At 40.5% G+C, this 14391-nt stretch overlaps 1 protein-coding gene across 5 annotated transcripts in view; it reads right to left on the reverse strand.

Moving 5' to 3' along the window:
- Nucleotides 1-14391, reverse strand: part of LRCH1 (leucine rich repeats and calponin homology domain containing 1) — a 190300-nt gene that overhangs the window by 91958 nt on the left and 83951 nt on the right. For all 5 annotated transcript variants that reach the window (XM_059996247.1, XM_059996246.1, XM_059996250.1 and 2 more), the window contains exon 2: nt 7173-7317. In XM_059996247.1, the coding sequence (XP_059852230.1) occupies nt 7173-7317 (145 nt within the window). The remainder of the gene's footprint in view (nt 1-7172; nt 7318-14391) is intronic.

Raw genomic sequence — 14391 nt, forward strand, 5'->3', positions numbered from 1 at the left:
GCGTGCCGCAACAAAGGCTCGGCGCAGACAAAATAAATAAATAAATATTTTAAAAATAAATAAATAAATAAAGTGAAGGGCTGTTGAAGGGCTCAAATATGATGGTGTAACAACGAAATCCTACTTAGCTATTAAGAAGTCATGATGATGATGATGATCGTGATGACGACAATGGTGAAAGTTATTTCAAACTTCCACACCTCCTTTCACATGTTGATGCTCTGTTTTTCTTCCTTTCCCTCTTCTCATCTACATCACTTGTTATAAGACTTGGTAAACTGTAATGCTCTTGGAGTAAACATAGGTTGATGATTGATGAAGTGACAATGTTTCAAAGGACTTTGATCTGTCTAGTGAGAAAAATAAATGTAATCTGCTTGCTCATTTAGAGCTTGGAGCTTGGTGGGAGCTTGCAGAAAAAATTTTGAGAATTTCCATAAACAAAAAATCTATACAATGAATTAGGGGTGAGTGTTCACCCTATTTTCCGAAAGCAAATCTGGAGCACAAAGATCTTAAAAACTTTATTAAGATCAGAAGCAGAACTGAAAACAAAACCAGCACATTCTGACAGCAGTCTGGCTATCAAAGCTATAATGTCCCTTTTGTGTCTCTCTGTTCTTTTTTTCAATACAAACACTGATCTCAAGAAACGTCTGTGGTCAGGTGATGTGTAGAATGGAAAAATCCCTTTTGGAAGTCTTGCCAAGCATGGGTTATACTAAAAGGAATGGAATCTGATAAGAAATACCTATTACGAACTCATTCGCATTTAATGAAGCCCTTCAACTACCAACACCAATAACTTTACAGCCACAGTAATTTATAAGTATACTAAAATTTTTAGGGACTGTTTACTCAAGGTTCCACCTTAAAAACAAATGCCCAGTGAGCACATTAGCAAAGGCAAGGCTTAAACCACAAGTTGCCGCTCCTGCAATGGACGACTCTGGTGACCACTTCCAACTCCAGCATTCTATGAAAAATACCTTCAAATTTTAAGATAATACTTCCAAATTCCAACATGGTTCATTGTGTTTTGGTGTCTTCCTGCTGACTGTCAATTCACAAAACACAACCTAGTCACCACAAGCCAGTTCCAAAATACATACACTAAAATATTCTCCCTTCCCCTTTGAATGAGATAAGATCTTCACAAAAGAAAGAGGGATGCAAGTTTGAACTGAGCAAAATTCCTCCCCTTTTCCAGTTTAAGAAGACATCGTCCATTTTCTCCGTTTCTAGAAAGAAAAAAAACACTATCCTACAACTGAGACTTTCTTCAGAAAGGTCAGTCACAAGGAGAAGGTATATTTCCTAGGGATAGAAATCAAAATTCTTAGGAACAATGAAACTTCATTTTCTGTTCATAACAAAAAATATTAAATCTGTGCTTTCTAAGGCAATCCTAGCATGTAGGATGCTTCTCCCAAGCCCTGCAAATACAGAGCTATAGTCTGAAGTTTAAAGATTAATTCTCCAAATGAGCCCCCAAAGGAATGTGGGGATACAGGTTATACAGCCATCGGGAAGTTGGCTCTTTCTGCACATTGTGTAGCAGCCAAAAGGATGCCAGGCTTCAGAGAAAGTAGCCAAAAAGGATTCCTTGTATGGCGTGATAACATTTTGCTCAAGAGACAGCCCCCTTCTCTACAGACAAGGCCTCACCATCCACTCCTAGGAGGCTGGGAGAGAAAGGGGCTTCTAACGAGTAAACCAGCTTCTGGCTCTGTGCGTTTCACCCCAGGAAAGTAAAACCACACCGAGAGTTCTGGAAGGACTACGATCAAATGCTGTAAAGAACTTGCATATCCTGGCTGCCTCTATTCCAGAACCTCTCTGAGATGAAACTTTTAAGCTAAGCTCCCTATTCTTAGTTGCGTTCACAACACCATTACACCCGCCAAAAGCCTCTCTGCTCTGGGTTCTTCTAGTTTTCTAAGGTACATTTTCTGCCTGAGTCTCATCAACAACAATCTCTCCAACAATTTAAAACAGATTTTACATTTTGTGAGGCTTTCCTGTGTAACCCAGGTTCAAAGCGTTTGTTCCCATATAGGAACAAGCCTTGCTTAATCACTTTTATTGTTCTTGGCCACATTTCTTGGATTAAGACACTTTCTAACAGGAAGAGACCCAGTAGCACATACATTAAATCAACATAACCTTTTGTTGTGAACACCAAGAAGCAAAGATTAAAAGCCCAGTTCCTCAGAACGCAGGCTACATAAACAGCGATAAATTAATGTTTTCCACAAACAGGACATTTCTGTCACGAGAGGAAAAACTAGAAGACACTTCAGTGTTTTTAACTGTGTTTCACAGTGAAGGTTTTCTTTCCATGTGCTAAATAAACCTGTCTCTAGTCTAAGATGGGAACTGGGATGCTGGCACGAAGCAGCCATCTGACATTTAAAGATAATGTTGCTGAGAGATCCTGTCAGCCAAGAAGCTGGTGAGGCAGTGACTCACCACCACCACCACCATCACCTCCATTGTCATCATTATCACCAACACCATCAAATATTTATGACTGTTTACTCGGCTGGAACATGCAACGTATCCTGGAGGGTGTAATCAAGTTTGACTGGTTCCCATGCATTCAAAGTCCCTTCACAGGATCTCTCTCTTATTTTGGAACATACAAAATCAGCAATATCTACCTGTGATTTATTTAAAAAGAGAAAAATGTTAAAAACACAGTGAGATCATGTTTAATTTTAAGTATAGAAACATGAAATCTGTGGAACTTGAAAAGCAGCTTCTCTGCACTACTTTTTCGAGCAACTCTTTTTCTCTGGCTAATAGAAATAAGAGAAAAAATTCTAAGCACTACAGAAAAGAAAGTGTTCGGGGTATTTATTGATAAAGGCCACTGAACTTGCCTCTTTGTTAAAGCTGTTTCACACCATGCTATATCTGAGCCAGTCTACACTGTGTGCTCAAAAGTAATTTACGGTATTTCTTTAATTTTCTGAAATTTATACAGACTTCCCCAACACATCTAAATGAGTGACAATTTGATTAAATGCTTGATTTGATTAAATGCTTCTGTCTAGAAAATGTCTTTTCAAAATCTGTATGATACTGTTTATATGTGGAATCTAAAAAATAAAACAAGCTAGTGAATATAATAAAAAAGAAACAGACTCACAGATACAGAGAACAAACTAGAGGTTACCGGTAGGAAGAGGGAAGTGGGGGGCAATATAGGGGTAGGAAATAAAGAGGTACAATCTATTATGTATAAAATAAATAAGCTACGAGGACATATTATACAACACAGGGAAAACAGCCAATATTTTATAACTATAAATGGAGCACAGCCTTTAAAAATTGTGAATCACTATGTCGTACACCTGTAACTTATATAATACCGTACATCAACTATACTTCAATTAAAAAATAATCAATCACTCAATCAAATGGACTACTAAAAAACAGAATATGAGTTTTTTTTCGCTGCCATAATATCTCATTTGTAACTATCACGGAGAAAAAATTAGATTGAAGGGGACTCAGCAGCTCTCCTACAAAGCAGTCCTTTTGCAGCAACCTGAGTGCCCTGTTTCTTTTGCAGTTAAATGGACTGGCAGTTTCTCCTCCAAAGGCCAAGAGTCAACAGAATTCCACCATGCCTCTTCCCCATACCCAAGAAGAAATATCTTTTATTTTGTTGACTTAGTTTTCATGAAGGGTAGAAAAGACATGAAAAGGCCACAGTGCTCAACCCTGGTTGTTATGAAGGGGACGTCTGTCATGATCACACACAAGCACAACGCTCTAAATTCCTCCTGGTTACCAGCTTGGGGGGGGAGGTGGGGTGTGGGAGTGGAGGTGGGAGTTTGAAGACAGCAAAAACTCACATAGACAACACGACTATCATGTGATGTCATTACTCAGCATATCTTAGAAGACTTACAATTTAATTAGATGGCACTGGTATTTTCTAGATATTATTATACATTTGGAGATAAACAGATAAGTCACCTACCATTTCACAAGCTACAAATAAACCTTTTATGCAAACATAACATTCCACCTTAAATTATTCCCAAACTGAGAAATAACTCAATTCCAAGGGTCCAATTCCTAGAGGACATGTTTCAACTAAACCCAATAATCAAACAGGAATTAAAGGCCTTATAATTGAATAAACAAGATGACCATCTCCTGGTCACTTTTCAGATTGCCCTATGTTACTATTTTATATTACACGTTTACATTCATTAAGTAAATTTGATAGAAGGCATCAAAAATAATTATATATGTATAGGGATTTTCACTGGTGGCGCAGTGGATAGGACTCCACGTTCCCAATGCAGGGGGCCTGGGATTGATCCCTGGTCAGGGAACTAGATCCCACATGCATGCTGCAACTAAGAGTTCACATGACACAACTAAGGAGCCCATGTGCCACAACTAAGGAGCCCATGTGCTGCAACTAAGGAGCCAGTGAGCTGCAACTAAGACCTGGCGCAACCAAATAAACAAGTAAATATTTTTTTAAAAATCTAGTGGATTTATTAAAATATAATAATAATAGTTATATACGTATATATAGTGCCTGGCTTTCAAAGAGATTAGAGGACTTACATACATTTTTCATATACCCTGATACAGTATCTCTGAAAAGTAAGAGACATACTTTTTCTTAATCTTCTCCATTTAGTTATCAATTCCTTTAAAGAGTTCAACACTAGAGAATATGTCTTAACACATGGTCATATTAAAGTAGGAGATGTCGGGGCTTCCCTGGTGGTGCAGTGGTTGAGAGTCTGCCTGCTGATGCAGGGGGCACGGGTTCGTGCCCTGGTCTGGGAGGATCCCACATGCCGCGGAGCAGCTGGGCCCGTGGGCCATGGCCGCTGAGCCTGCGCGTCCGGAGCCTGTGCTCCGCGACGGGAGAGGCCACAACAGTGAGAGGCCCGCATACAGCAAAAAAAAAAAAAAAAAGTTGGGTGCTTAATGATCCCTTTATTTATTTCCTTTCCTTTACTTAGAAATTCATCACCAAACTTTGTTTACAATACTCCATACACTTCCTCTTCAACCACTGTCAGTTTCAACAAATTCTCTGTTCTTGAATTAAAGACTCCTGAGATTCATATTCCAATATAGTCTTTCTACCATCTGAAGACGGCAACGTTATTCTACCCTAAACTAGGCTCAACGTAAAAATCACCCTATCAAAACAAATTTTATTAATGCTTTTAAAGCAAAATACAAAGTTAAGATTAGATTCTCTAGTATTTGTAGAATTTTATAGTTTACATCATGCCAGAAGAAATATGTCATCTATAGCCAAAAGTTTCTCAGTGTATATATATATTTAAAACAACAATGCAAAGTTAAATCTATTTACTTGCTGCATGCAGGGCTGCTGGAGGTGAAAGTGTCAGGAGTAGGTTAAGTGACGTAAACATACCAACTACATAGCTCTTGGGTTATTTCCCTTATATGGGTTGGGATTAGAAGGCAGATGTTTTAGGGAGATAATGAGTCAATATCTGTAGACACCACTCTACTGGTTCTATCAGGCAACAAGGTAATCAACATTCTGTTGCAGAAGAAACAGCATGAATGGCTCTTACACAAGAAAACTCAAATGAACTAGAAACCTGGAAAAATGAAAGTTACATAGGTTGAGCCTCTAGATTATCCTAATAGTAACCTACATCTTATTTACCAAAAATAAGTAAGAGCCACTTAAAAACATGACCAAGATTTATTTTTCACTCCCAAGGAAAAAGATACGCAGTCCTAATGAAATGCGATGAAAACTCATTTTTGACTGCAAAGAAAGCTGCAGAAGACTCCTAACTCTCAGTGGTCAACCAAAACAAACAACAAAAACCCTAAAAAAATAAACGACATTATTATCTATCATAAATTAATGCTATACCTGGTTTACTGGGAATCCTGTCGTTTAAAGTTTGGCATATTGTTACACAGCACAAGCCCTGCTAGTTAGGTGCTACTCTTTGCGCATTAAGATAATGCAACTGAGGCTTCCCTGGTGGCGTAGTGGTTGAGAATCTGCCTGCTAATGCAGGGGACACGGGTTCGAGCCCTGGTCTGGGAAGACCCCACGTGCTGCGGAGCAACTAGGCCCGTGAGCCACAACTACTGAGCCTGCGTGTCTGGAGCCTGTGTTCCGCAACAAGAGAGGCCGCGATAGTCAGAGGCCCGCGCACCGCGATGAAGAGTGGCCCCCGCTTGCCACAACTAGAGAAAGCCCTCGCACAGAAACGAAGACCCAGCACAGCAAAAATAAATAAATAACTAAAAACTCCTACCCCTACCATCTTCTTTAAAAAAATAAAATAAAATAAAAAGATAATGCAACTGACAAGAGTGAAGGCTGCACAAAGGCTTGAACTTTGCAACTTTGTTTTAACAGTAGAGATAGATTTGATAAAACAGCTCCCCTTCTCTCCTGACATCCCAGATGTGAGTCAAGAATTTAGGAAACAAGGAGTCAAAATCTGGCCAGAGAAGTTGACAGTCACAGCAGCGAAGTCTAAAAGTTAGACCTTAAAATAGTTTTCTTAACTTCAGGGCTACTTAGTGCATTCATAGGTTACACTGTGTTGTGCTTAATCAGAGTCAATACAGAACACTGATGCATCCTCAGCAAACACTGACCTAATTAATTTAATGGGCTAAAGACAGCAAACTTTGTATCTTGCTGGAGTTGCTCAGTGCTTTTCCTTAACTTTCTCCGGTGGCCTAAAGTGAACAGGCTCAGTCAGCGCTGGGTAGCAAACCGAATGGCACCAATAACCCCCAAACCTGCAAGGCCCTAATTTGTCCCAACCCCCAAATCTTTTCCACTTCCTTCATCCTTCCTCCTCCAAAATCTACGTCAATACCCGAAGAAAATATACCAACAAGTTTCCAAGTACCAAACAGTCAAAACGTATAAATGATGCTGTATAAATTATTTTAAGAAACCGAAACATCTTGTCCTACTGACATTCAGAGAAGTCTAGTGCCAAAAACGAAATTAACGGCACCACAAATGTATTAGAAAAGATATTTCTTCAATAATCTTCATGTGATTTACTTCAAAGGGTGATCAGAAAAGATCAAAGAAAAAAAAACTGATGGAAATGCAAGCAGTTATTTTTTTTCATCGAATTTGATTATAACCTTTATAGTCAACCTACCTTAAATTTAAGTAAGTCAGCATCTGCAGATTAATGATGGCCTCCGGAATGACTCTGATACAATTATGATACAGATTAAGAATTTCCAGTGATACAAAATGGCACAATTCCATTGGAACTTCAACCAGTCTGTTTTTAGATAAATCTATAAGAAAAGGAAAAAATAGCTTGTTAATAACTCTTCAACATAATCTAATACAATCTTATCAACTATCAATACTTTTTCCTTAACACATTTTAAAATAAACATTATCATCTACATTTAGATCAACACTATCATTTTTTGCACCATTGTTACTATGGCGTTGTGATTCCCGTTTCCTAGCATTGTATAGCCCAATTCATATAGAAAAGCAACAATACTGCTGAAACAGTTTTAGCTCTATTTTTTTTTAATAAATTTATTTATTTTTTGCTGCGCGTGGGTTTTCTCTAGTTGTGGCAAGCGGGGGCTACTCCTCGTTGCAGTGCACAGGTTTCTCATTGTGGTGGCTTCTCTTGTTGCAGAGCACAGGCTCTAGGCATGTGGGCTTCAGTAGTTGTGGCACGTGGGCTCAGTAGTTGTGGCTCACCGGCTCTAGAGCGCAGGCTCAGTAGTTGTAGTGCACGGGTTTAGCTGCTCCGCGGCATGTGGGATCTTCCCGGACCAGGGCTCGAACCTGTGTTCCCTGCATTGGCAGGCGGATTCTTAACCACTCCGCCACCAGGGAAGTCCTAGCTCTTTATATTAATTTGTAAATTCAGGCCAGGTATAAGGGCAACCGAATCAACATTTACTTTTCGCTGCATCTGAAAATTATTTTTCCCCTGGACAAATATGTAAAACTGAATCCTTTAATATATCTGAATACACACAGTTACCTTAATATTTCATTTATTTAATTCAATTTTGCATTCATAACATATTATCTCTCAGAACATGTCTTTTATACCTTTCCCAAACAAACACATAGTAGATACTAAAGTATTTCATTCACTAGAATTACTGAGCACGTACAATGTACAAGAAAGAGATAAATCAGTCGTGTCTATGAAGGATGGATACTATACCGCATGCCCTTCAGTAAAACTGGCTCCCTCGCCAAGTGTACCAAAGACGGTAATAACGGTCTACAGAGTAACGTAAACATACAGTACAGTTCACAGTATCACCATCTCAACAATAAAAATATGGAATCGTCCTTCACATGGTAAACGTGATTGTGAAATGCCATGAAACGCTGAATATAAAAAAGAGCCACCAACTCTTGAAAACAGTAACTCAACAACAACAGAGCACCTCACCCTTATTTAGCAGGGGCTTCATCGGTATGAATTGAAGATGTTCAGTAAATAATACTTCAGATACACTTAAGGAATCACACTATGTGGGTGAGGGACTTAAATAGGTCACTATTACAATGAAATATAAGTCAGAAAGCTACCTCGCTAACTGACCTGCCAATAGATAAACACATAAATCAACAAAAACAGGTCTAGATTGCTTCAGAGGGGGAATTCCAGGAAAGTTTTAAGGGATAATTCTGATTAATATTTAAACCATTTCAAACCATAGGAAAGGAAGGGAACTTTCCAAATTCTTATTTAAACAGCAAGGTATAATATTGATACCATCAACCAACAAAGAAAGTACACAAAAGGGAAACTACATATGAATCTCCTTTCCAAATACTGATGTGAATCCTAAATTAAAAATGAGCAAACAGGGCTTCCCTGGTGGCGCAGTGGTTGAGAGTCCGCCTGCCGATGCAGGGGACACGGGTTCGTGCCCCGGTCCGGGAGGATCCCACATGCCGCGGAGTGGCTGGGCCCGTGAGCCATGGCCGCTAAGCCTGCGCGTCCGGAGCCTGTGCTCCGCAACGGGAGAGGCCACAACAGTGAGAGGCCCGTGTACCAAAAAAAAAAAAAAAATGAGCAAACAGAATTAAGTACTTACATAAAAAGATTAACATACTATGATTAAGTGGGACTTACTCTAGGAATATAAGGATTTTTAAAAATTATTTCAACAATTCATCATATAAAAAGAGTGAAATATGAAATAGTATATGATCATCTCTCCACTGTCATCCTTGTTTTCCCTTCCCCTTCTTCTATGATTCACACTGCAGTAAACTTCTTTTGAGGTCTCTGAGAATTTCAATAGGAAAATCACATGCAAAACTATCAGCTGTCCAGGGTCTGGCCAACAGTATCGCCCTAATCCTTTAATTGAGCTATTTTGTATTTTTCCAGGAATTCTTTTTTTGATAGTATTATATTATCCACTATAAATAAAGTTATAAGGTGTTAATGGTGGGCACCTGTCACGCCGGAACCTACAATGCTAGCCAAATGAACAGACCTCCGTGTCCACTGAGTCATTGAGAATTTACCTATGCAACGCACCCCTATCATCCTGGGTTTGTGTACCGGTTTCTAAATTAAAAGGGAAGAAATCACAAAACCTACATGTAGCTTAGATTCTTTCAATGCCTGTATATCAATAGAAACAGATGCCTAGATTAAATTAAAACAAAGCTGAAAAACAGAAAGGAACAAAAGTTTTCCTTTCCTGTTTGTTTAGCATCACTACCCAGATTATTGACATTTTCATCAACATTTACTAAGTACATGATTTCTGCAGAAATGAAAAACACAGAGGGCTACTTTTAAAAAGTTTATCATTTGAAAGATGAAAGGCACAAACCCTGAATTGAACCATAAGGTAAAAGGTTCTAATTGTGCTTAAAAAAAAAAGTACAAATAAAGAGCTAAAATCCAGATGGGTAAATGTTATCATCCCTTGAGCACTTCCATCAAGCCAGGCATTATGCCTGGAGCTTTGTATCTAGTACCTCATTTAAACCAATGCAAGGAGCAGTGTCACCGCCAACCTAAAGATGAGGAAACTGGCTCAGAAAGCTTATGTGACTTGTCCAAAGCCACAGAAATAAGTAATCATATTCACACCTAAGTATGTCTAACTGCAAGGCCTGACTGAGTTCCCCATGTGAGACCACTCTGCAAGATCATGATGTGTCCCACAGCTAGATTATTAGGAAGATACGGTGATTAAATCTTCACTGCATTTTTATTTACCCAAAATGCAATAAAAACAGAGTCAACATGTTCTGTGTAAAGACTCAGAGGATAAGAAAGTTATAAACATTAAGTTCAAAAGAGAAAGTAATGAAAACAATATGTCACCTGATGGGCTAAATTCTGGAAGTGGCTATAGGAAACTTGATAAGTAGAAACTCTGGCTTCAACTGCCAATTATCCTAATCTTACATAAGCACTCTGTTTCACTAAAGAGTTTAGAATGAGTTTTCAAATACGTGACTTACTTTTCCTGCTTGGGTCTGAATATCATTTAATTCTCATCTAACTTTCTTATTGGAAGAGAAAAAGAGGGTGCGAAAAAACGAGCAGGTTTGCTTTCCTATAATTGACTTAGGCTCACGCAGAAATCATCTTGGATCCTTGGGCGTCCACTAACCCGCAATGGGAAAGATGCCCAGAAAGGCTGGGGAAGTCAGTCTGGATTAAGACGTTTTGACTTTGATAATCCAGAGTGGATAATCCGATTATAAACAATGGAACAAATGACATAGCTTGTTCAAAAGTCTTCCTATCAGCTGAAAGCAAAGAACTAAAATGGGGTCTGGTCTCTCTTTTAAAACACACACACGTACACACACACACACACACACACACACACACGAGGAGGAAGACATCCAGGACTTAGTTGTAATTAAAGACGTGAGCAGACGGTCAGTTCATGGTGCCCACACACATGTGAGTGTCCCTAACTGGGACTTGGAAAGGGCAGATCCATGCCAGAGACAGAAAGAGCTCAAGTAGCAAGCAGAAGCCTGGCTGTCCCGGTCATGACGACAGACAGACCAAGATGGGAGCAATGAAGGTTCTCCAACCCAGGAAAGACAGAAAGAATAAGAGCTCAAAGATGACAGGCAAGTGTTAAGGAGGCAATCTGTATCTTTATTTTGAAATACAACCCAAACCAGCTTGGGCAAACGGGTCAGGAGCTGTGAGAAGCCCAGTACTTTCCGAGTGATAGAAAGATAAGTAAGCTTTTAAACTAGAGATAAACAGTGATGAGGAATTTGTGTTTCTTTTTGTTGTTTATTTCTCTAATTTTGTTATAAATACATGGAGGTATAAATGAACCCACTTATGAGCTATTTCCCTAAATAAAGTATTCGCCTAGCATTTCTCAATCTCGTTGGTATACTGGAATCACTTTTAAAAATCCTGAAGTCTGGGGTCCATGGCCAGAAGTACTAGGGTATGACCTGGGCATCCCTGTATATCCAGTTGATTCCCACTATCCCAGGGGAAACACCGGTGATGCACCCTCTCAGCTTCCTACCTAAAGCAAGACCCACCAACAGGTGGCGCTCTCCTAGGAGCAGGCGATCAGGCCCAGGAAGGGTCCGGTTTAGACAACAGGCTTGGGAAAGAAAGCCTGTGCCAATCCAGGGTTAACCACTGCTCAATGAGATTCTTACCCTAAATTCCAACTCAACTGTTTTTTGGATACAATCAGAGCAACAAAAATCCGATCTGCAACGGAGTTTTCATATCATCGGTTAGCTACGATCAGAGAAAATTTGGTTTTTTCCTCACTGAATCTTCACCATAACCTAGGGAGGCAGGTGCTGTTGTAACTCCCTGGTATGTGTGGACACCAAGGCCCAGAGAGGTTAGGTAACTTGCCTGAGGTGACAGAGCTAGTAAGTGGCAGAGGCAAGAACTGAACCAGTAGGTAGTTCTGAACCACTGCCGGGTCGGCCTTGTAGGACTGCGATTAGGGAAGGTCAGTTGTTCTTGTGCGTATCTCTAATTTAAAAAACAATAATAATAACAGATCCGTTTCTGGTGCCGGGTCAGGAGGCATTAAATGATCCCAAAGCTCTGGACTAAAAGTAGGTGATCTTTGACCAGGTCCTAATATTTTCTCCAGGAAGAAGAGCACGTGTCATGGTGCCCGGTTGCCTACCCCCAAGCTGGACTCCGTCCTTCCTTGCTGGAAACCTGCCCGGCGGTCTAGCCTGGCCCTGGGGAGCGGGGTCCACCGCAGCTCTGGGCAAACAGCCGGGCAGCAAACCGGAACTCCAGAACCACGTCCTCCTCGTGTCTGCTTCTTAATTGAAACGTTCACATGAGAGCAGAGCAGCCAGAAATAAAACAATAAGTTTCGACCCGGCCAAAACAAGCTTTGCAAAGCCCTAAAATAAAGTAGCCAAAGGAATAAAAATGAGCAGAGGAGGGTAGAAAAACAGTCAGTGGAATCTGGTATGCAGTCAGCACCCTCAGAGGCACCATGTTGTTTTTGTATAAAAAAGGAAAGTGATGCCTCAGGAGGGACTGGACGGGGCCTCCCACTCTCCACCGACGACATGCTGAGCTATCAGCCGCCACAGCCGCCAGCAGAAGCCTAATGGACCAGCACAGCTGGCAACCTAATTTGCAACGTCTTGCTTTCTGGTCAGAAGAAAAGGCCTGATCACTGGCGGTCGAATCACGCCCAGTTCCGAAAGGGCCAAACGAGACATGTTTTGAGTTGAAGGATAAACATGTTATCATGGAAGTTTAATTTTAGCCTATTGGCACCTATCATGATGTCTCAATAACTGGGTGAAATATGTGTCCTTGACATATAAATCTAACCCCCTGACCCACAGACAAGCATATGGGACCCAATGTCTTCCTTGTACTGAAGGGACACTCTGTGCCAGGCCATCTGCACCCTCTTGCTCGGTCCCTCCTGGGTCCACTGTTCAGAGATAATGCTTGGGTGGAAGGATGGTCTGGGGCCGCTTGCCCTGTCTGGACAATCCATATCCCTTTTCTTCTAGGTAGGCAGGGGTCTCTCCAGAAGAATCTCAGCTATATCCTTCTACAGGGGAGCGCTCCACAATGTCCTGGGTGTCGACTGCCCCTCCTCTTTCAGCACAGACGCCCCGCCCAGCCCCGTGATTCAGCCCCCACGGGGCACTCCCGGGACAACTGCATATTTGGAAATGCTCTGGAGTGAGGGAGCCTGCTCCAGGCAGTGAAGCAGAGCCCGTGGGCTGACTCATCCTTGACTCTGGAGATAAAACCACCAGACACTTCCAGTGTTAAACAGGCAGAACTAGTAAGAGGATTCATAAAAGTTTCGAGTGAGTCAGCCAAGATTTCACGCTACATCTCTAAGAGATCAATAAAAAACATCTTGTCACACACTAGAGACTTGTTAAACAATTCCTCCGTATGAACCATGACGTCTTCCCTGATGACCTACTTAAAATGTCAGCATGTCCATCGTAACCCCCCTCCCTCTGTTCTACATTTTCTTTTTTGTCTTAGCACTTGGATAACCTTCTAAAATAGCATACAATTTACTCATGTATTTTGGTTGTTACTGGAATGAAAGTTCCATGAAGGCTGGGATCTTTACATTGTTCACCGGTAGACAGGAAGAGCTTAATAAATATTCACTGAGTAAATGTGGCAGGAAAGCAGATTCTTAGGTCAGGCAGCTGGAGTTCAAATCCTGATCCCACCACTTAGTGTGTAGACTCGGAAATAATTACTTAATTTCTCTATGCCGCAGTTTCTTTGCCTGTAATGTGAGGATAATAATAGTACTGGCTCCGCTGAATTATTGGAAGGATTAAATGAGATGATACATATAAAGTCCTTAGAGCAGCACCTGGCACAGAGGGAAGGACTCTAAGAATAGTCTCTATCATTATGTTAGCTAATGCTGGGTTCCAAATGCAGTATTTCTAGCAAGAAAAAAGGCCTGGGCTGGGAAGGAGTTTAAAATCTAGCTGACAAGCACACGAAGCACACCATATGTACAAATGCCTCATGATAATAATAAATCAGAGATGAAAGGATAGAAAAAAAATTGTGTATTATGAGTGAAAAACCTATAAGTTGGTTTGAAGGCTCCCTTTCCCAAGCTGAAGGAGGAAATCAGATATAGAAATTAGTCTTGGGAAATGCCAAAAAGGATATAATGACAGCCTCTTGGCCTGGTGATTTTATTAGCAGCTGATACCTATTGAGCCCACAAAGTACTAAAGAGGTAATTACCTATAGGTGGCCTTTTCCTGAACAACTGCATTACTGAAATGTTGATAGCAAAAACTGATTTCTTTATTGTACTTCTTCTATCCAAAGTGTTGCCAAAAAAAATGAGGAAATCATATTTTAAAAGACC

Source organism: Delphinus delphis, chromosome 18 (genome assembly GCF_949987515.2).
Source record: "Delphinus delphis chromosome 18, mDelDel1.2, whole genome shotgun sequence".
NCBI lineage: Eukaryota > Metazoa > Chordata > Mammalia > Artiodactyla > Delphinidae > Delphinus > Delphinus delphis.